Here is a 23,437-nt window from a genome sequence, read left to right on the forward strand (position 1 = left end):
AGGTGACCATGGGCAGAGTTCATGAGCAGCCACACCAGAACATCAGGGACCATTTTCTGAGCAAGCCAGGGTACAGCCCCTCTGCTCCAGGCTGGAGCACTGGGAATTAGGCAGCGACATCCCTGGGGATGGACAAAGCACAACCCCAAACAGGAACAGCCACTCACCAGCGAGTCCAAACCTGTGTTTGTCCTCTGTGCCTCATGAAGTGCTGAATCAGAATCCCAGGGCTACATTCCCCCAGACTTTTGGAGCCATACAGTGCTGGAACCAGCCCCAGAGTTTGCACCTTCAATCCAGCTTTTGCAGCCTGGCCCTGTCTGTTGTCCATGAGGCAATTTCCTGGCTAGCCTGGAGAAATAACCATAACAGACGATCTCAGCTGGCGCTGAGCGCGGGCAGCGGCACAAAGGCCGTCTCTTCTGTGCAGCCCTGGTGCCAGTGCTGACCTTCCCTGCCGATGAGAGAATACAAACAGAATGTAAATACATGCCCAGTTCCTGAGTCATTTGACCCCACTGGAGCTGATGTCAGTTGGGGACTGAAATGACACCACTTTGTGAGCTTGTTTTATTTCCCCTCCGTCTCCACTGCCGGTTTTACACCAAACTGATTTCACCAAGCTTCTTCCAGAGTGCTGGAGAGGTGATAATGGAGATGTTCGTTTGCAGGGGGTTGAGCTCTCCATCCCTTACCCCCATCACAAATTGGTGTGTTTGACCTCGGTTTGCACCAGCAGAAGTCTGGAAAAAATCAGGCCCCTGGTGTGTAAGATTCCAAAAATGCTGATACTCAGTAGAGCATCATTGTCCCTGTGACTGGTGTGCTTAAAGAAGGGGAACTGGATGCATCCCAGAAGTTCCCAAGGGCAGGCTGCTGCTCTGTCTCCATTTTAATTTGCACGTGCAGATCTGAGCTGGGGCATCCATCACAGCTTAGCGTTTGTGCAGACACAGCACCTTCCTTGCCTGAAGCTCCTGTTCCCTGGGAAACACACAGGCCAGGATCCCAGCAGGCTTTCAGCTTCTCCAGGCAAACCTTACCTCTTCATCTGTTTTCCCCTTGTTTTTTCAGGACAGGCCCCAAGAGAAGCCCATCTGCATCTTTATTTCCAACCTGGAGCAGTTGCGAGCCGCTGCTCCACCCATCAGCCCCCTGCTCTGGGAATTCATGGAAAACGTTTATCCCGGGGGCATCGGCTGCATTATCCAGAAGGGAGAGTGGCTGAAGAAGCTGGGTGAGATGAGCAGCACAACCCTTCTGTCCCCCTTTCATGTTTCCAGCATGGCAGGTCTGCAATCTCAACACCCTTTGGGAGGTGATGGGGAGAGGTTCTGGTCACTTTCTCCCAAGAAACGCCCCCTGGAGCTCCCAGATGCTGCGGTGGATGTTTAGCAGAGTGTGTTAATCAGCTGGAATGACTCATCAAGAGCAGGAGGCAGCAGAATGAGTTCTTTGACCAGAAGCAAGGGAGGCTCCTCAGCCTGGGAGGGTCCCCTCTCCCAAGACCCCCACTGTTCACTGGGAATGAGCAAACCAGGGTGGAGCATCCAGGAGATGAGAGGGTTCCGATGGTCATCCCTGCTCATCGCCTCTGCCTTCCCACCCCGTGGACACACTGTGAGCACTGGGATGATTCACCTCAACCCTGGCTCCTGGGAATCCATGGAAATAGCACAGAATGAGGGAACTGGAGAAGCTGGAACACAAGTCCTGTGAGAAGCAGCTGAGAGAGCTGGCGGGGCTGAGCCTGGAGAAAAGGAGGCTCAGGGGGGACCTGGTGGCTCTGCACAAGTCCCTGCCAGGAGGGGACAGCCGGGGGAGTCAGGCTCTGCTCCCAGGGAACAGGGACAGGAGGAGAGGACAGCCTTAATCTGCACCAGGGGAGGTTTAGGTTGGACATTAGGAAAAAGTTCATCACAGAAAGAGTGATTGGGCATTGGAATGGGCTGCCCAGGGAGGTGTTGGAGTCCCCACCCCTGGAGGTGTCCAGGGAAAGTGTGGATGTGACACTTGGTGTCATGATCTGGGTGACAAGGTGGTGTTGGGCCACAATGGGCTCAATGATCTCAAAGGTCTTTTCCAACCCGGATGAGTCTGTGGTTCTGGGTTACCCACGTTTAGCAGGCAGAGGAAGGTGGTGGAGGATGGGAGGGTGGACAGTGGTCACAGGAAGTCAGATTTTCGGATATAGGGAGATCCTGTGACCGTGGAAATAGCTGTGATGTCTCCAGTTGTGAATCATTTCCTTTTTACCCAGCTGGACCCCAAACTGTACCTGTGCTCTCACAGATTTCTGCTCAGGAATGGACATCCACAAAGACACTTTCAGCTGGGTGCGGGGAGCAGGGTCCCTTCCAAAGGAAGCAGGAGATGGTGCCATGACAGGGGCTGTGCCAGCTGTGCCTCTGCCAACATCCTCTGCCTGTCCTTCCAGGGGTTGGAGCAGGGTACAGCAGGGTGGGAACCCAGGACAGCATCATGATCCGAGTCCCTGACCTGACAGTCCTGGTGCACCTCATCAACATGACCGGACCCCTGGCCATCACCTCGGCCAACCCCAGCGGGGAGGTGGACAGCACCCACCACGACATGGTCATCTCGTGAGTACCTGGGCACTGGCAGTGCCACCCACCTGCTCAAGTGGTGGCAGACCTTGGCTTGATGTCCTGCACCGAGGGGAGCCTCAGCACGTGGTCACAGCAAGGTCTGTGAAGGGTTTGTTGCTGTTTTGTCCCCCACAGGCGCCTTGGCCATAAGCTGGAGGGTGTTCTCTGTGATGGAGAGTCTGACGAGGTGGTGGCATCCACTGTGGTCAACTGCACAAAGATTGATGAAAGTGAGTATGACCACCTCCCTTTGTGTCAGCAATTGAGTTTTCCTGGGAGGTTTCCATGCCTTTCCCAGTATCAGTCTGGCAGCACAGGGTTTTCCAAGAGTAACAGCTCTTGAGTGCCTGGACATTTGCAAACATGTTGATGAAGAGAAGCAAACAAAAGATGTCCTCATAGGACCTCCGTGTTGACAGGGAAAAAGGCAGGAGGACAAACACAGTTGTGCAAGGAAAATCTGCCTTGTCAGGGTGAAAATACTCTGAGTGGGAGGGTGGGTGCTGCTGGGAGGAGGGTGGGTGCTGCCTGGGCACACCACAACCAGGGTGGTACAAGAGCTTGCCCACAGTGATGCAGCAGCACTGACTGAGGTGTCCTGGGTGGCTCTGGGCTGACATTTGGGAGGGTTTCATTAGTGGAAAAGCAAACCCTTGAACAAAGTGTGAGGTCAGTGTTCGTTGGTGGTTTCACTTTCTGACCAGTTTCTGGTCCTTCCACACAACTTTATTTTGAGTGGTGCAAGATGTTCCATCATATTCCTCTTTGTGCCCCTTTGGGAATTGTCCTGACTTGTTCCTTCACTCTCTGGGAAGGTGGCATCACCATCGTGCGGGAAGGCTGCATCCCAGCAGGAAAAGTGATGCAGATCTTTGAAAGGGTGAAGAGCAGAGTGGTCTGAAGTGAAGGAACCTTCCCCGAGCAAAGGAACAAAGTCTGCTCTCCCTAAAAACACAACGTGTCCCATGTTTTGCTGGAGCACATGGCCTTGGGAGAGCCATTCCGTCTCTGACCCAGCTCTTACCTCCTTGGGAACAGCAGCACTTCCCCACCTGGGGCCTCTCCGGGACCTTTCTGCAGTGGTTTGTTGTTTATCCCCAGTAAGTGCCTGGAATCTCCAGGAGAGCTGCCCAGGAGCTGATGCTTTACTGCAGGAGTTCCCAGAGCTCCTGTGTTTCTGAGGTGCACTGGACTGTGCATCCCCCTCCACAACACTCAGATCTGTGTATTTTAAAATTCCAAAGCCCACTAAATAAATCCTCATTTTGGAACATAAGCAAAAGGCTTTGAGTTTCGTTTGATCTCCACCAACCTCTTCATCCTCCCAAAATGGCAAAGCTCCATGACCGAACACCTGAGGAAGGAATAAATACAGGGAGCCGTAATTCCGACAGAGGGTTTTCAGCAAGTAACTCACCCCACTCTTTCCCTGCCGTCTTCCCAGCTCATCCTGGAGCATTCAGCTCCTTGAAAATGCAAAGGAACAGCCACCAACATCCATGACCAAGCTGGGGGCTGCCGAAGGTTCAGAGTCACGGGGTGGCTTGGGTTAGAAAGGATCTTCAGGATGGTCTCATTCCAACACCTTTCCCCTGGGCTGAGTGCTGCTGCCCCAGAGCTGTCCCCACACAAGTCCCCAGGACTGTCCCCACCCCAGAACCCGTGTTAGGTGCTGTGGAGGGGCAGAAGTTTCTGCCGAGAGCAGAGAACAGAACCTCCCTCCCCCTCAAAGCAAACAAGCCCCAGGGGGAGCCAGGGACGAGGGAGTCCGCTCACTAAAGACAAACCTCAACAAAGGAAACAATGAGTTAGGCCCGAAGGCTTCAAAACACTGCGAGGTGCGTGACAGATTGGAGCTTTTCTGTAATGTTTTTCCCGTCCTGGAGGCAGTGTCCAAGTGGGAGATCTCTGCCAGTTCCCTACCGTTGTTTCCTCTCCTCCCTCCTGCTCTGGGCAGAGAGGTTTTTCCCCTGGCACAGCCACAGTCCCACCTCCCACCACCCAGGGGACAAGACCCTTCCCTTCTCTTCCTTCTTATCATTGTTTTGGAGCATCTTGCTCATGGAATTCTCCCTCAGGCCACATCCCACCTGCTCACCATGCTGGGCAGGAAAATCTGGGAGCCCTGGGTCTGGATTCCTCCCATTGCTGTGGGAGCTGGGCAGGAAAATTTGGGAGCCCAGCAGGAAAATCTGAGAACCCTGGGGCAGGATTCCTCCCACTGCTGTGGGAGCTGGGCAGGAAAATCTGGGAGCTCTGGGGCAGGATTCCTCCCACGCCTCGTTGCTGACATGTCAACACCAACTCCAGCCCGGAGTGTGCTCCGCTTGCTTTGGCGCTGCCGTTGTTGTCCAGCTGGTGCTGCCACTCCGTTTGCACTCAGAAGTCACCATAAATAGCAGCTTTTACTCTTTCTCCAGGTCACAGATGTTGTTTCATTCAAGCAGCTCCCCAAACTCCCAGTCAGAGATCCTTGGCAGCGTTCCTGGGATAGAGCACAGGCTCCCCTTCACCCCGCAGCCTCCTGACCCTGCAAACCCACTCAGGCACAGCTGGGCATTCCCAGCCTCCTGTGGTTTCCCAGCCCATGCCAGCATCTGGAAGAGGAACTTAGTCAGGCTCTCCTCCCTGGACATGCCTTAGGACAGCTAAACAACCTGGGCTGGAGGAAGGTGTCCCTGCCTTGGAATGGGATGAGCTTCCAGGTCCCTTCCAAGCCAAACCATTCCATGGTCGTGTGATAAACACTTGTTCAATAAACAGATGTGAGTGCCAGCTGAGGTTCATCACCACCCAGCAGAGGCTTAACTTGAAGGCATGTGGTGAAGTCCCACAACACGGGACTCCTCTCATGTATAAATACCTTAACGCTTGAAAAATCACTTGAACTTCCTGAGCAAGAGAGGTTTGTTAACATTGGCTATAAACTGCTGGAACAGCAGAAAAAACCCCAAGAAAATAGAAAAGGACAAGGTCCCTCCTTGACTTGTGACCTGGGACTGTGTTCGACCATCTCCATGCTGGTGCCATGGGAGGTGTCAGCTCCAGGGACGGATGTGGAGTTCCCCAACTGCCCCTTCACTGTTCACACCCAAGAGCCAGGATTTGGTAAATCCAGGCAAGGATGGAAAAGGTGCCTCTGGAGCTCTGCAGCAGGTAAAAGGAGCCTGGGATGTGTCAGCCCTTGAGGAAAGCACTGGATGCACTGTGATCAGAAATCAGGGGTGAAAACAGAAACAGGTTCCAACCAGAGCTACAAAAAAATCCAGAATTTATGTTATAAGTGGGGCAAGATGAGAAAATTACAGGAGTTCATGGCTTCATTCCAGGGAGAACCAGGATTAGTGTTTCCTTGTACAATTTACACAAAGAGTCCCTTCCCAGAAGAGCACAATGAAATCAACAAACGGTCTGTACTTAACGGGCAGCTGAGAGCCAGGGGTGTAAAATTTTAATTGAGCTTTTATGATTTATTGAATAAGGAAACAAAAAAATTGTCTTAGGGGGAAAAAAAACCCCAAACAGTCACCATAGCCTGGGCTGCTCACTTTGGCACTCGTCTCATAAGTGTTCTGGTGACTTAGGAGTAATTACGGGTCAGAGGTGTTTGCTCTGGACCTGTTTTCCACCATCAGGTGATTAAAAAGAGAAACAAGGGATTTTTAATTAACACAATAAACGGCACAATCGTTGTTTGTGCCAGGAACAAGCTCTCACATCTCTTCCCTGCAAAGAAGGAAATAAATTTGATTTTTCAGTGTTGCTGCTAAAGAAAGGGGAGTGTTTCATTTTAAAAAACATTTTTGGGGAAATCAGAGAACCCTAGAATGGTTTGGGTCAGGAGTGACCTTAAAGATCACACTAATTCCAGTCCCTGCCATGGGACACCTTCCACTGGACCAGGTTATTTGTGCCTTGCACACAGAACTGGGAATTTCTGACCAACATCACTGGAGGTTGAGGAGCAAAGATTTGCTGGTTGAGAGGCCGTGAGAAATCTCAGATAAACAGCAAAGAATTGATGTCATTGTGAAATGTAATTCACAGCATTTGAACAGAGAGGCTTTTTCATCATAGGGATATACTGGAGATGCTCCATCTCTGGAAGCGTCCCAGGCCAGGTTGGACGGGGCTTGGAGCAACATGGGATAGTGGAAGGTGTCACTGCCCATGGCAGGCGATGATCTTTAAGTCCCCTTTCAACCCAGATAATTTTGGGGTTCTCTGATTATGCTGTTGCTTCTGCCATTTTAGCTGGAGAGATGATGGGATTCGTTACTGGGCTGTGAGCAGTTCCCAGGACAAACTAGGCTGGAAAATGGCTTAGACCCCATCCCTGACAGGAGTGAGCAGCACCGTGCTGGGACTCTGACACATAAACCCAGCACAAGAGAGTCGGGACCCGGAGCAAGGTCCCCATTGTCACACTGCCACAATTCTTCCAAAGTAAATTCCCCAGGTCCCCACAGCCTCTGCAGGTGTTTCTGCAAGTTTACAGGGAAACAAACACGCCTCCCTTAGGTCAACAACAGGAGCCTTCAATTCCTTTAGTCAGGCTCTCCAAACACAGGGGCCTTTCATCAGAGCTATTGCTAACTCTTAACGCCTCTTGTTGTGTTTTCCATTCTGCTGCACACTGGAGAAGGCTCATTCCCAATGGGGAAGGCTCATTTCCCAATGGAAACAGCAATGTCAACCGGAGTTAGGGGTAAAGGATGCAAACCTTGTCATATTTGTCCCTAAATCTCTCCTGTGGATGGTTTTATTAATTTCCACACCCCCCCCCCCCCCCCTTCTCACCTTGGTGTTTGTTCCAAAGTGAGCTGAGCTCCGATTAAATCATTTTCAGGGATGGGGACCAGGTTTGGCAGAGAGGAGCCAAACCCCTTGTGTGTTCAAGGAGAAGGAAGGAGAGGCAGGGATGGGAGAGGAGGCTTTAGGTAACAGAACATTATCTTATTAATTCTTTTATTAAAAGAAACACTGGTGGGAAGTGCTGGTACAAAACTGAGTGTTCACATTGTCAAGGAATTAAATTGCACCAGTGCCAGTGGTGGTGCAGAAAGTTCCATCTGTGCTCCAGGAGACTGTGAAGGGAATCTTGAGGAGTGACCATCCAGCCCTCCCTGGCCAGGCCTGTTCTGGGACCAAGGGACCAATGCCTGGGGGGGGTGACAGCACATTTGGGCACCACCAGGGCTCCCACGCCTCTGAGGTGGTTCCTTTCTCAGGAAAGCAGGACTGGTCAGCTCAGCTTCCCAGAGAACTGGATTTCCATCTCTGTCTCAGCACAGAGAACCAACTCATCCTCTTTCCTGGACTCTCTGATGGCAGCTTTTACCAGCTCGTGATTAGGTCTGAAAACAAGAGGGTCCTTCCTAGGCCGGGAGCTGGTGCCGCCCTTCCCGCAGCTGCCCCACGTGAAGGCCATTGTGGTCTGTTTTCAGCTCCGCCCTGCCCATAACTGTCTCCTTCCTTCTTCTTGGGGTTTTTTCGCTGATTAAATCCTATTTGTCAGATAATTTTATGAGCCACTAAAATTCGTCTTCCTGGTGGCAATTAGGTTCACAGCTCCATGAATTTGCATTTTATCAATTTAAACGTAGTTTCGTGCAGAGTAGGAGGAAAAAACCTGTGAAGACGTACACAACCAACTCCTACCCTTCCCTGGTGGGACTCACTTCCTCAACGGACAGGAGAAATTGTTCTGGGCAAAGTGTATCCAGACAAGGCAACCCCAAAGGATCCACCCGCTGCTGTGCAAAACCCATTTCAGTGATCCCAAAACTCCAGACTGGTTTGGGTTGGGAGGGACCTTAAATCATTCCATATCATTCCATTCTCATGGGCAGGGACAGCCCCGCTGGGCCAGGCTGCTCAGTTACGACCCCCCAAAGCTGCTGTTTCATATTAAGGTTTAGCAATGAAGAGACCTGGATAAGGCCTCCACCTTCCCTTGACTCACATCTCATGTCTCTGAGAGTGAGACCTTGGAGGTGAGATGGAGAACAGGGTCACCATTAATGTCTGTGGAAAGCCCAGCCCTGCTGCTCCTGTGCCCAAGGAGCCTGCATCCCATGTCCCAGCAGTCATGGGATCATGGACTCATTGGGGTTGGTAAGATCATCACTCCAACCATCGGGACTTGGTTTCTTCTTCACTACCAAAACAGCAGTGAGCTTCCATGTCTGCTCCTTCCTTATCCCTTCCTTATTCCTCACTTCTTTTGCCATTTCTAATTCCCACAAGCGAATCCTGATCTTCCAACTAGGACTCAGTTGTTTCGCAAGGGAAAACAACCCGGAGCAATTGTAGGGTTGGAAAAGAGAGGGAGAGGGGTCTGTGGGACGCCTTGGGTCATGTAGGATCTGATAACCCAGTGTGGGACAACAGGGACCTTGGAAAGGCTGCAGGCACAAGATTCCAGAGGTGGTTTGGGGACTTTTGGGAATTTTGAGGAGATAAGCTGAGCGTGGTCAGGGAAGGGTCAGCGCTGCTGATACCCACACACCCTCCGGGTCCTGAAGAACTCCTGATGGAAACCAGGGCACATCCTGGTCCTTTAGGAAGTTTTCGCTGGGTGCACAGGATCATGCTGGAACCCACAGCAGTGGGAATGATCGCCTGAATCCACGTAAGTTCAGCAGATAAGAGAGTGATTGTGTGGTGTAAAGCAGCAGTGATACGCGGGGGATCAAAGGAGGAAGGGGTTGTAGCACTGCCAGTAACTGCTGCTGTGTTGGGGAAGGAATTTGGGGCTGGGTATTTACTGAAACTCCTCATGAAACAAAAGAACCTCACAAAAGGCCCAAGTTACTTCCTGCTGGGTGGGTCACATGAGAAATGGGGTGTGAGAATGGAGGCGCTCATGTGGAGAATCTCCCATGATGAGGTGGACACCTGGGTGAGCAAGGAGTGCCAGTTATGTCTCTAAATTTGGGATTAACCATGAGAACTGCACAGAGCCAAGGCAGAGAGACGGTCAAAGGATCTTCATCTGCAGCAGCATGTGAGAACATGAGGCTCCTCAGAGGTGCCTGGGCCCTGGAGGGACCTGAGTGACCCTGTTCCACAGCTGCTGGGACAGACGAACCTCTCTCAGGACAACTGTCCCAACCCTGACATCCATCACGTGGCCAACAAAGAAGAATTTGTTGAAATTCCTGGGTTTTGCTATCCAGAATGGGATAATAACATGAGTGAGATCTCTGTGTATTTTCCAGTAAGGAACAAAGAGTTCTCACAAGAACTGACAATGTTGACCCTTTAGTATGAGATTTTCCCTCAAGGTATTTATTGGAGCTGCTGAACTGGATGGTCAGGGCAGACCTCCCCATCCAGCCCCACTGCTCTGTTATCCCCTGGGATCCACTGGCACTGGGAGGTGACAGCACCCATGGGAATGGAGCAGGGGAATCCAGTGATCCCATAAACCCACCAGTGTCTGCCCAAGGAGGCAGCTCCTACAGACCCTTCCCTCCCTTGGCCCCAGCTGGCAGTGCCCTGCAGAAAGAGGGGATGGAAATCTTCAAATCAGAGGGGAAGCAGAAAGGAAGAACACGATGGAGTCACAACTGGATTTAATTAAACCTGTTAATTATTGTAAAGTCTCAAGAAACTCGATTTCCAAAAAGCTGATTTTTTCCTCCAGGATCTTGTATATAATCCATCTCTTCCCTAGGGAGATAAGTTCTCTGCTGCTGTTCCACAGCGGGAAACTCCAGGGGCACCAAGAATCACAATGAGAGAGATGTGCAGCAAAGGACAAACTGCCCAAGGCCAGGTTGGATGGGGTAGTCCCTGTCCATGGCAGGGGGTGGAAAGAGATGAGTTTTGAGGTCCTTTCCAAGCCCAAACAGTCTGGGAATCTGGGATTTAACAGTTATTTTCTGCTTTGGTTTGGGGCCCAGTTGCTGTCACCCAGCCATCTCTAAATCCAGGGTTACCTCTGGCAGGAATATGGAGACTCCAGGATGGCTCCAGGCCAGGTTCCTTAGCTGGGCACCACAACTCAGCCCCTCTCAGCTATTAAATTCCATCTGTTCTGTGGAGCTGCTGAAAACCTGGCCCAGGATTTTGAATGATGGTGTTTCTCTGTTGTTGATAGAGCTGATTGTCTGGTGATTTTGCAGGAATAATCCCAGGCTGAGATAGGGGGGAGCAGCAGGGAGAACGCAATGAGGTGAGTGCGGGCCGTGTTTGAAGAAACTGTGCCCTCAACGCTGCCAGGATCACAGGACTTGGCTTCAACATTATTCCTGCCTTTTCCTCCACCCCATACCCCATCCCAAGCCACGGGCGGACTTTGACTCTTCAGGAGAAAGAACCCAAGAGTCATTAAACTATAGAATCTGTAAGGTTGGAGAAGATCTCCAAAATCACTGGTTCCCATGTTCCCATACGCCCCAGAGCTCCCAGCTCCTGGTGTTCCTGTAGGTTAGAAGTGGCCAAGGGGCATTCCTGCCCATGTCCCAAGGTTTCTGCTGGGCTGGTTTGGCCCCAGCCGTGGTTGGGAAGCCGCCCTTCCCCTCTGCCCACCCCGAGCCAGGCGCGCCCACTCCTCTGACACGTCCTGGGCGATGGCACTGAGTCAGTTCCTGTCCCTATGGCACCGCTCTATTCTCGAAGGGTGAGCTGGCTTTTTCCTGCCACTGGAAAATACACTTCTTTTACATTCTTTTTAAGTCTTTTTTCCATTGACACGGATGTCTAGACTCCACAAAGGGCAGAAGGAAGGTGGGACAGCCCTTCTTCCCGGGTTGTTTCCAACCCCAGTGGGATTGGAGAGTTGGCTGGTTCACAAAGAGCCCCATTCATGAGGTTGTTTTGTCTCCCAGCGTGACCTTTCAGGCCTAAAGATCTCTGAGATATTGACAATGCAACCAAAATTGGTTTCAGGGGAGTCTCTTGTGGTTTTCCTCCCCCTGTGGTGGAGGTCTGAGGACCTCACACCCCCTTTTGTCCCTCCCATCCAGAACACAGGAGTGGAGCGGTTCCTTCCCCTTGAGCAGGACAGAGGGACTCGGTGAGGGTCTCCCCTGAGGAGGCCTAGAAAACCTCTTTTGACGATAACTTCCAGTTTTAGTGATGGAAATACTCCTGTTGATAGCCAAAAATTGATCTGATCCGTGATTTTTCAGCACATGTATTCAAATATTCAAGTGTTTATCTCAGCCCTTTCTGACTGAAGTGTTGTGGATTTGCCACTTAAAACAGAAACTTTTTTCCCTCTCTCCACTTCTCTTCAAAAATGTTTTGCATCTCCTTAAATGCTGGGAAACTGTGGAAATAGTAGAAATTTTTTTTTTTTTTGCCTTTATTTAAGTGAAAGATCCCATTTAAATGTCCTTTTCCCTAAACTGTTCCTTTTCGATTTGCTGGTACACGGGAGAGCTGTGGGTGGGGTAAAATCAAGTCTGAAATGAAACCTCTCCTTGTCTCACTTCAGCAAAGGGAGAAATGCTTCCCCCAGTGTCCTGAGGCTGAGATCAACATTTTCTGTGAATAAAAAAAAACCAAAAAATACGGAGACAAAGAGGAAAAACGGATCCAGATGAAGCATCAAGTGAAAACACTTTTTTTTTGGAATCACTTTTAATTTGTGCCACACCAAAAAATCACTATTTGTAGCACAGGGCAGTAGCACCCCTGGTATGTTTTAGCCAGGGCAGTTTTCCCTCACCAAAAGGCTTTGTGATGTCTCAGCAACTCTCCAAATTCCCACTTCTTACCATATTCTCTCAGATTTTGGTGTTTATGAGGGTTTTTTTGGTTGTTTTTTTTTTGTTTTGTTTTAGTAATTTAGGGGTGAAATTCAGCCCTGGCATTTTTGAGCTGGTACCAGAAGTTGCTGTGAGGAATTATCTTCTCCCTCCCTCTTCTTCCCCACCCTGCAAGTGTCACAATTTGATTCCCTCCTGAGATCCTGCTTGGATCCTGCATGGCCAGGAACCCCAACATGCAAAACCCATTTCCCCACAAGGTTTTGTAACAACTGCACAGCTCTGGGTGAGATCTGTTTATTGAAAATACTTTATTGCTTTCTAAAAATCAGTTTTAATAAACTCCAAGGAGATACAGGAAGTAGACCAGAAAAATTATTGAACACACTGAATTGTCTGGAATTTTCTCTGCAGGAAGAGAGCCAGCTCTGTGAGGACAAGTTGAGGAAACTCCATTTTGCCAGAGTTCATCGAGGTTGAACTCCTCAGACTGCACCACTTTTATCCTTAAATTCCAGCACAGCTTCAGGTGAAATCAACCATCAATGGATTGGTTTCAGCTGGAGTTTGATCAGCACCTTGCACCTGAGTCAGGTAAGAATAAGATCAACAGTTTTTGGAGACAGAACAAGCCATAACTGCAATGTTTGCCAAGGAAAACTCCTCAGGAAGGTTTGAGTCTCCTTCCCAACTCCTCCTGGTCAGCAGCCAGCACTCCACACTGCCTGGCCTTCCTAAAAAGTCCGTGTCTTCCCATTGCCACATTCCAGGAGCCATCCCACCATGTCCCAGTGATGCCAGTAAGGTCATGGGTGAGCACGTCTCCGACTCCTTCCCTGTATTTCAGGAGTTTGCAGAGCAGTTGGGCCCCTGGAGAAGACAAACCACTGCCTGGAGTGGCTGGAATTCCTTCCTCTGACCCTTTGGAATTTGCACTGTGGAGGAAACGTGCCATGAGATGGGAAGAGTTGGGTTGTAAGGCAAGAGACCAGCTCCTGGAATCCTCAAACACATGGAGATTGTGCTCCTGAAATTCCTAACATGGGAAGGGAGGGTCTTCCCTAAAGCTCCAGCACCTTTAAGGACATAATATTGGAGTCATCCAAACGGGAATTCCACCCTGACACTGAGTGTGAAATACAGAAATGACATCTCAGGTCGTGGCATTTCTTTGGAGTGTTGGGTTCTCCCAAGAGAGGAAAGACCTCCCCAGTGGGGTCAGACATGGGTGACCTCCATCCTGGGGAGAACACAGCAGGAGACACCCCGGCTCCCAGCCCAGACTTTGCCAAGACCCTTGGATCCACCAGCAAAGCACCTGGACAAATCTCCCCTCCTCCTTGCCCACGTGGTGCGGCACTTGGGGACAAGGGTCAGCGGTGGCCTTGGCAGTGCTGGGGACAGTTGGACTCAAGGATTGGAAAGGTCTTTTCCCACCTAAAGGATTCTTTGTGATTCAAGTTTCATGCAGTGTTTCTCTCCCACCACGTAATTCTGCACCACTTCACCTCACTCCATGCCCCAAATCCAAGGAATTCCCTCCCAGTGACAGGGATGAAGCTCTGTAACCCCGGGGCCAGCCTGCCACCAAAGGAAAGCTTGCTTTGGTGGTGACTGATCTCCAGGGAAAGCTGGCAGTGCCCCCAAGGGAAAATTTTCCTGCTGGGTGCTTGTGGTTTGCAAGGCAGCGCCACACTGGGATATTTGAGCAGTGTCCATAGGAAGAGGAATGAGTCACCCCTGCAGCTGGGAAGCCTCTCCCATTCCTCAATGTGGCCGAAATGGCATTTTCCAGAAGACGACGTCCCGGTGAGCACGGAGCTGTGGGAGTCAGAAGCGGGTGTGATGCTCAGAATTGGGGGTGGGATCCGGGCCTGGCCCCACCAAGGCAGCTCTGCCCACCCCGTTGTGCACAGCATGGCCACGGCTCTGCAGCTCTTCCCAGCCTTTTGTGGGGAAAGTGCCACTGGTGGGGACCACCAGGTGTTTCCTCTGCACCTGCTCCAGGATCTGCAGCACCTGGAATGAGTAAACACAGCTAGGAATAGGTTAGGAATTAGGGCAGAGCACTGATATGTTCTCCAGCTGTTGAAATAATCAAATAATCATAAAACAACAGGTTGGAAGTGACCTTTAAAGATTCCCCCATTGGCAGGGATACCTTCCACAAGATCTCCTCTTTCAAGTGTCTGGCTCGGTTTTGGGATGACACAAACCATTTCTGTGCTCAGAGGTCTCTGGGACTGGTGCACATGGAGAGCCTGCCCCACAGAGGTCCATGACCTTGGATCTCAGAGCCCTTTCCATGAATGAATCTGCCCCACCCTGCCCATTCCCCAGCTCCACAGAGGGGCTCTGGAGCAGGCTCAGGACAGAAGTGTGGAACTCTGCTCTTGTCCCTCCCACCAGCCTGGGATAACTCCTCATGCTATCACAGACTTCTTTGTCTCCTTGCTGAATTAGGAAGCCTCAGGTTGAAGCTCATTCAATGGGGAAAGGGAATAGAAATTAAATCCAGCTGAATTTCACCTGAGACTTGGGGATGATGCCGACCCGGAAGAATCCGATGTTCCCACTGTCGATCTTGGTGCAGTCCACCACGGTGGAGGCAATGTTCTCTGGAGAAGGCCCGCCACAAAGAACTGCATCCACCTAAAACCAGCAGATTTCCACACCAAATTCCCCTTGGAAAGGGAGAGCTTTCCCCTCTCAACAGCAAATAATTGCCATCAAAGGCAATGCTGCTCCTTCCTGCCCCACTGCAGTGACACCAGCACTAGATTTGGAGTGAATGAACCTCAAAGCAAGGACAGGGAGAGTTCTGTGGGGTGCAGGTAAGCAGCACAGGCAGGTTTACAGCAGCTCTGGAGAAGCCCCATCCATAAAGAAAATGTGTATGAAGTTTTGATTCTTGAGGAGTTAGAGGTGGAAGATCTGTACCACCTCTTGTCTAAAGCTGCCATGATGACACAAAATGTAAAACCCTCAGAATTCAGCAGTGAAATCTTAGACTCATGGAATCATCCTGAGTTGGAAGGATCCACAGGCACCATCAATCCAACCCCTGGGCCTGCACAGGACACCCCAACAATTCCACCCTTCCAAATGCTCCTGGAGCTCTGGCAGCCTCGGGGCTGTGCCCATTTCCTGGGGAGCCTGGGCAGTGCCAGCACCCTCTGGGGGAAGAACGTTTCCTGATCTCCAACCTAAACCAATGAAAGGCCATGACCATGGCACTTCCATGAAGGCTCTAAAAGCCAGGAATATTTTGGAGCTCAGCACCAGTTTTAGACCAGCCCCAGCCTTGGATGGGAATCCCCGAGTTCCCACAGGCCAATGCCAGCTGGAGCCCTGGCACATTCAGGCACCAGGATTTGATTTCTTGTAAGCAGGAAGGAATTTTTTTATTGCTCCCATCACCCTGTGTTAGAATATGAACCCACTGACGTTGCCAAGCCATAACTACACCTTGTAAAGCAGAAGAGTTTTGGTTTCACACCAAGATCCGTGTTTTAAAATCTTCTTTCTCTTGGACACCAGCATGAGGAGTATCCATGAGATTTTTTAAATTAGAGGCTTTCCCAGATTCCTGGTACCATCTATTGATTTGCCTTCTGGAAGCAAAGTGGTTGCATTTTTCCATCCCCACATCTCTTGGTTACCTTATCTCCCAGCTTGGCGTACACCTGGTTGTGGTGGGTCGTGTCAGCCTCTCCCGTTGGGTTGGCTGAGGTGACCACAATGGGGCCAACCTGGTGACAGAAAAATGGGAGTCAAAGCTCTGAGCAGGACTTCTGGGATAAAACAGGTGACTCGAGCTCGGAACTGCATCTGTGACTCTGAAGAGAGCTCAGTGTGGCTCAGCCAGGTGAGGCACCTTTTTTGCAGGAAACTACAGTCCCACCAAACTGTGTTTGAGTTACCAGCACTGACAAATTTGGGTTGGGTGATGATGGCCATGAAAAGACATCTTGCTTTCCAGCAACAGCACTTGCCCAGACCTAGAACACTCAGGGTATCACAGTTCCTGTGGCCACTTTCTGCACCTTCTGAAGTTGTTCTGGCCTCAGAGAGGTCCATGCCTGCAACAGTGTTCTATGTTGGAAATGAAACTGTCTGCTAAGGGCATTCTCCTGATTTCCTGACCTGGTGGTTGCTCCCTTTCCCCTCTTGGCTGCCATAAACCCCTCCCAGCTGCCTGCAGACCCCAGCCCTTCTCAAAGAAGGGGTCTGTCACAGGTGCTGTGACTCACCAGGTCGATGAGGTGGGTGGTGACAGAGCAGTCAGGGATGCGGATGGCCACACTCTGAGGGGTTCCAACGTACTTAGCAGAGTCCTTCATTCCCAGGAAATCCACCCATTCACCTGCACCAAGCAGAGCCACCCAGCACTTTGAGATTTACATCAGTCCAAACACAGTGATTGTAACAGGAATATCCCTGTGGAACACGTGGTATTGCAGGGATTCAGAGTTCTAGGAATTTCAAACCCAAAGCTCTCCAGAGAGCTTGGAGCTAACAGCATTTCCTCACCTCTGGGAATGACCAAGCTAATGGGAGATGGCCAGGCAGCCTCCATGAAGTCCCAGAGGAGGGGAGTGAACAAATGCTTGGCAGGTTCCAGTTGCTTTAGGCTGGAAATCCAGAGGGACATGGGGCGATCCTGAGCCTGGCGCTTGGACCTGGAAAGAGGGAAGAAAACGTGAGGCTGGAAGTAAGATAAGGATTTAAATTCAAGGAAAGGAAACTGTTGGAGAGGTCTAGAGCTAAGACAAGGTGTGCAGGCTCTGCCCGAGGTCACCAGTCTGGAGTAAAAGTAGAACTGTTCAACAACTGACTGGTAAGGAGGCAACATTAATGACTATTCCCAGTTGGGAATGTCTACTCCAAATCAAGGCTTTAACTTCTTCTGTAGTGACGGGTAAAGGTCCCAAAGGCCCAAGATCTGAGGAAACCCCACCGATACGAGAGGCTCCAGCTTACAGCAAGAGTCTGTTGTCACCAGAGGGGTTTTGTTGTGACAACATGTACTTCCAAGTCAGAACAATAACCCCCTGGCCCTTTTGCCACTGGTTTGGGTTTCTTGTGGAGTCCAAGTTACCTGGCTCCATCAGCCCTCAGTACCTCAGAACACAACTACAGCTCAACTCCCTCCTTTCCTGCCCTGGATCTTCTCCCCGCCCTGCTGTCCCCACCAAGGCTGAGCTGCCTTGCTCTCACCCGGTGCTGCCGCCAGCACTCAGTAGCAGCTGCGAGTTCTAGAAAGTTCCTGAGGCCAGCCCAGGTGCCAGGACTCACCGGTGAGCTTTCTCCACGGCGTCAGGCCGGCTGCAGGCGGCCACCAGCACATACACGGTGTCCGTGGGGATGCCGCAGGTGCCGCCGTTCCTCAGGATATCTGTTGGCATGGGAACAGGGCACGAGCCCCTGAGTGACAGGTGAGGGGTGTAATTCCCGTGGCAGAGCTGTCACACAACGTGTGAGCCTTTTCCCGGCTCTGGCAGTGCGTTTTCCCAGCACTCCTCCAAGGGGACATCTGGCATTTAGGGGGGTTCTGGGCCGGAGTGGAGAGAGCAAGGACCAAAGCATTGGCTCTGCTTTCTCTGTGCAAAGCTTGGGGCGGTAGCCCCAGCCTGGAGGATTCCTGGTCTCAGACCAAATGATGACACAGGGAAACGATGCAGGAGACACAGCAGGGAATTTGCTGCTCGACTCAGCTGTGACTCCTGCAACTTGGCCCACTTTACCCAAACATCACCACATCATCCAGGCTGCCACACAGGCTGGATGGGGCTTGGAGCAACCCAGTCTAGTAGAAGGTGTCCCTGCCCACGGAACAAAATGTGTTTTAAGGTCCTTTCCCACTCAAACCACTCTGATTGGGATAATGTCCTTTTAAGAGTGTTCTGCTATAAAACCTCGCAGAATTTCCCCTCCATCCCCGTGTTGTGCCCTCTGTTTTTCCCTTACCTGCAATTCTCTTGACTGAGGAAGCTTTCCTGGCAGGCAGGTGAAGGCACTTGGTCGCTCCTGCCCCGACACCACTGAGCTGCACCACGGGCCTCCCCATGGGAAAGCAGCAACCCACAAAGGTGCTGCTGGACAGGGCAGCCAGGAAGCAGTAAAAGCTGACCAGCCCAAAGATGAGGGTGGCAGCGATGTCGTATCCAGCGGGCAGAGCATGGATGGCATCCAGCAGGAAGCTGACAGCGATGAGCATGAACGTGAGGGAGTAGAAGAACCAGGCCATGTTTAGGAAGAGCGAGCAGAAGACAATGAAGGTGTTGAAAAGCATGAAGGCAACGATGCCCACGGCTGTGTGAAAGCTTCTGGCAGTGCCGTAGAGGCCACCAAACCTTGTCAGGCCCCAGATGATCCACATGACAGAGTAGAGGATGAAGGCACTGCTCTCCAGGGTTTTACCCCGGGCAAAGGCCACTGAGCCACCAAGAAGCATCAGGATACCACCAGCTACCACCACCCATGGGATGACAACGGTGGCGAGGGGAGCCTGGGGGTCTCCTGTGGCTGTTAGAGCAAAAGAAGCCAGGACACTGCAGGCATAGGCAAGGACTTCTGCATCGGCATACTTGGAATAGCCCAGGTAGGGAGCGTGAAGGTCTGGGCCCTCCCGGAGCTTCAGGAGGCTGCTGTGAGCAAGGAGGGCCTTCACAGCACCCTTCCCTGGCAGGATCTTAGCCCTGGCCCTCACATTGTACAGGTGAATCACAGCCACCAAGGCTGAGGCCACAAAAATGGCCACGGCCACGCCTTGGGGGCCACCTGCAAAAAAACCCCGGGGACTGCAAGCCAAGGCAATGCAGTAGGTGACAAAAACCAGCAAGTACAGGCCATCCACGGGGCTCTGAAGGGAGAGGAAAAGAGCCAAGACAGCAAAAAGAATGGAGAAAACCACCAGGAATGGGGTTGGGAAAGACGGCTCCTCTGGCTGCCAGGTGGGGTACAGGAGGCTGTAACCTGCAGCGAATTTGAGGATGGAAGTGAAGCCGAAGGCTGTGGCCATGGGAACGTCCATTGCACGGTAGGACAACACACAGATGCCAATCTGGTAGGTGCCAGCTGCCCACAGCCAGGGCACGTGGCCCAGGAAGAGTCTGTGGGTGACTCCCAGGAGCCTGCAGCCCAAGACACTGGCTGACAGCATGTTCAGGAGCAGCCCAGGGGCTGCAAAGGGGTTGGTGCTGCCAGCGCTGCCCCAGCCCTGCTCCTGGGCCTTTTTCTCGGTGAGATCCGTGCCAGGGAGGGCAACTTTCCCCTTGGTCAGGAAGTAGAGGATCCTCCCCAGGGCAAAGTATCCCCCGACCAAGCAGACAACGAGGTGGCTGCAGGCCACGGCCGAGGGCCCGAGCGAGGAGCTGTAGTGCAGGGCCACCTCATGGGCACTGGCCAGGGACACAGCAGCTGCCACCAGGGCCAGGACGGGCTCTCTGCAGAGGAAACCCACCAGGGCCACCAGGAGCAGGGCCAGGGTGAAGGTGGCCAGGCCTGGCACCAGGGCATCGCGGGCATCCCCCGGCTCGGGCAGCATGCCCTGCCCTGCCAGGACCAGGATCACTCCATAACCACTCCAGAAGGCTGACAGGGTCAGGCACAGGGACACCAGCAGGGAGGCGTTCCTGAGGCTTCTCCGGATCCCTGCGGAACAAAGGGAGACAGGGCTGTGACTTCAGACAGCAGGGTGTGGGAAGCAGGATCACTACAGAGCGAGGATCAGCATAGCTCCTGCCTGATGACGGATTTGTGCTGGAGAAAAGGCGGCTCAGGGGGACCTTATCACACTCTACAACTACCTGGAAGGAGGTTGTAGGGAAGGGTCAGGCCCTTCTCCCAGGGAGTAAAAGGACGAGACGAAATGGCCTCAGTTTGTTCCAGGGGAGGTTTAGGTTGAGTATCAGGGAAAATTTCTCATGGAAAGAGTTGTCCAGCCCTGGCACAGATGTCCAGGGCAGTGGTGGGGTCCCCATCCCTGGAAGTGTTCAAAAGACACAGATGTGGCACTTGAGGACGTGGCTTAGTGGCGACCACGGTGACGGTGCTGGTGGGTGGTTGGACTTGACAATCTTTAAGGTCTTCCAACCTGAACAATTCTGTGATTTGATGATTCTGTGATCTCACATTATCATTGCTATGAATTACAAAGAATAAATAATTCAACATTCATTCTGGAAAGTGTGGCATTTTTTTCTAGGCAGTGATTGTTTTCACTCAGATAAGTAGAGGCGCAGTTTCCTGGCATTTACCCATTTCAATCCATGGATGTTAAAAGCACTCTCAGAAAGCCTGGGAGAGAAATGGTGTGTTCAGTGTGTTAAAACCCTGAGATCCTGGTAGAGGATTTGTTTAAAATACCCAAATTCTTCTTCTATAAGCAAGACAAGAAATCAATGTTAAAACCACATTGATTCATTTTCTTGCCTGTAGCGAAAAAAAAATTTGCTGTGCTGACCCAGAGCCATGGAATGGTTTGGGACACCTTCCACTGTCCCAGGCTGCTCCAAGCCTCATCCAGCCTGGCCTTGGACATTTCCAGGGACCCAGGGGCAGCCACAGCTGCTCTGGACAACACACTCCTCTGGGAGAAGGGATGAGTCCAGCGAGGCTGCCATGGTTTGTATCCTGTTGGCAAAGCAGGCCTGGATGTGCAAAGCCGTGGGAGGGAGGCTTTGGGCCTGGCCAGCCCCAGCTCTTACCTGCATAGGCCAGGAGAGCCGACAAAACGAGCAGCAGGACTCCGAGAGCTGTGCTGGGGATCAGCGGGGCGGCCCGCGGGGAGCTGTAGAAATGCACGGCCAGCAAGAGAGATCCTGTGGGACACGGAGGGGGGAAGCACAAAGAGCTTGTAAACCTGCCCCAAAAACCAGGAGAGAATCAGGGCGGACAGAGTGGGGAATAGAGGAGAAATAACAGTGCGAGATCTGCAAATAGGAAAGCCTAAAGAGCTGGGGGAGTGGGACTCAGTTTGTGCCCAAAGTCTCACTTCTTTCTGGGTGCCTGGCTTGAAATAACTTGAAATTAATCATTTGAGGATGCCCAGAGAGGTTGTGGATGCCCCATCCAATCAAGGTAAGGATGGATGGGGCTTGGAGCAGCTTGGTCAAGCTGGGGAAGGTGTCCCTGCCCACGGCAGCGGATGGAACTGGATCCCCTCTAAGGTCCCTTCCACCCCAAACCATTCTGGGAATGTATGAAAGAGTTTGAAAGTTGCCAGATAAAGGTAAAAATCCACGACTCCAGTTATACAAAAGGCAGACAGACATACACACACACCCTGCAGCTGATCCCTCCAGCCTTGTACTGATGGAAAACCAGCTGAAAAAAATCCAGGAAGATGGAACACAAAGAAGGAGCAAGTGATAGGGAGTGAACACAGAAAACAGAGCTGCGAGGAGAAGTGCTGGAAAAGGAAAGGGGAGGAAACTGCATCCAAACTGAGATGATTTACTACTGTGACTATGAAAAAGTTTGGATCCGCTTCCCACCCAACGTGGAACGAGTACAAAATTTCAGGCCAGCCCTTGGAAGCCAAGACAAATATTTTGTTGGCCGCCGAAGCAGGCGCTGGGACCTCTGGATCGAAAAGCTTTCCCCAGGCAGAGAAGCCTGCGGATAAACAGACTCTTTAGCCCCCTTGGAAAAGGGGGGTGTCCCGGACAGCTGGTCCCAAGGCCGTGTCCCGTGCCAGGATGCCCGGAGCGGTCCCTACCTGCGGAAATGCCCAGGAGCCCGATGCAGGAATGCAGTGACTCAGCCCCGCTGTCGCCCATCCCTGCGCGCCGCGCTCCCGGCCGAGGGCTGCACTGCTGCCTCTCTTTCCTCCCATGCTCTTTATAACCAAACCATCGCCGCTGCCGCCGGTCCTCCCTGCTCCCCACCCCTTTTCCCTACAGACCTCTTCTGTTCCTGCTCCTCTCTGCATGCGGGAGGAAATGCAAATGAAGTCCTGGCTGCAGTAAATTTGGGGCTGTGAGTCAGCGTGGGCTGCTGGTAGCTCCCTCCAGGGGCCTCTTAATTTTACTCTTGATTAACCCTTGTTAAAAAAGACACTTGAAAAATAAGGCCGAGGGTTTGTTGCTGTTGCTGCCTTTTTTGCTCCTGCCAGTGAGGAAATTACACTGGTTAAAAGGAAGGTTTTTGCAAGCATCCACCTTGATGGAGCAAACAAGCCCTCTGCAAGCCCAGCAGCTCCTTGGGGACCACTTGTTTCTCCTCGCACTGACCACAGGCCTGCTGTTTGTCCCTGTCACAGCTCTGAATGCCTGGCACCAGCCCCTGAGCTGGGCAAACCCAGGGCAGACTCAGTGCCATTCCCTTAAAGGTGACTTCTGTCACCTTTAGGTGTGGGTCTGTCACTCCACATCCAGCTCCTCCAGCCCAGAGGAGCCTTGCTGGCTTTCCAGGTCAGGAGTGAGTGTCTGACACAGCCAGGATTGTGTCCCAAAGGGGACATGAAGGCCCTGTGGGCAGTTTCCTGCTGCTTCCCAAGGGGACTGATTGCATGGCCAGGGCATAAAGGTGTTTCTGGATGGAAGGGAGGCTGCAGAAGGCAGTGGGCACTGGCCTGGGGATCATGTTGAGTCATGGGTGGGGTGGGAATTGTCAGAGAACCGTTCTGTGAGGGCTGACAGAGCTCTGTTCCTCTGCTATGTTGTTTGTGGGGATGAACCAGGGTAAGGAGTTTCCCTTGAGGGACTCAGCTCCGGGTAAAGCAAATCCCACTCTCCTGACAAGATGAATGGTGCAGAACAGCGTGCACAGCTTTGCACTAACACACTTGCGTTGGAGTCCTAGAAACTTAGAATTTGGGGTTTTGGTGCATAGTAATACATGTGAGTCAAGATGGAGGATTTGAGGTGTTGTCTTTGTTCTTCTTCTTCACCTTCTTCTTCCATTCTTTCATGGGTTTGGGTGGTTTTCTGTAACTGGGTGTAACAGGTCCGCATTGCGGCCTTGGGTGGTCATTGTTGGATCAGAAACATAATATAGGTGTCACCTTGGTATTGGGTAATTGTCACTTAAAAGACCTTGGAGAGAGTTAGAAGCACTCCATTTTACCTCGTTTCCCTCGCTTCCTAGTCAAGCTCATGG

General features: G+C 51.8%; 1 protein-coding gene and 1 long non-coding RNA gene across 2 annotated transcripts; one reads left to right on the forward strand and one right to left on the reverse strand.

Annotated features, from left to right (window-relative positions):
- The first annotated feature begins 2,553 nt into the window (after positions 1-2,553).
- On the forward strand, positions 2,554-3,722 carry LOC136300198 (uncharacterized). Its single transcript, XR_010723639.1, has 3 exons — positions 2,554-2,603; positions 2,745-2,839; positions 3,425-3,722. It is a non-coding gene; the product is annotated as an uncharacterized lncRNA (long non-coding RNA).
- Positions 3,723-12,646: 8,924 nt separating this feature from the next.
- Positions 12,647-22,116, reverse strand: LOC136300143 (uncharacterized). The gene is made up of 9 exons (XM_066202313.1): positions 22,056-22,116; positions 21,043-21,156; positions 18,302-19,987; positions 17,630-17,729; positions 16,865-17,013; positions 16,585-16,697; positions 15,994-16,083; positions 14,861-14,983; positions 12,647-14,350 (listed from the first exon to the last, which is right to left on the reverse strand). Exons 1-9 carry the CDS (start codon positions 22,114-22,116, stop codon positions 14,162-14,164), a joined length of 2,625 nt encoding a protein of 874 aa, XP_066058410.1. The 3' UTR covers positions 12,647-14,161.
- Positions 22,117-23,437: the final 1,321 nt, after the last annotated feature.

The sequence above is a fragment of the Chamaea fasciata genome, unplaced genomic scaffold (genome assembly GCF_029207755.1).
Source record: "Chamaea fasciata isolate MVZ Bird 193981 ecotype frontalis unplaced genomic scaffold, bChaFas1.0.hap1 SCAF_22, whole genome shotgun sequence".
Lineage (NCBI taxonomy): Eukaryota > Metazoa > Chordata > Aves > Passeriformes > Sylviidae > Chamaea > Chamaea fasciata.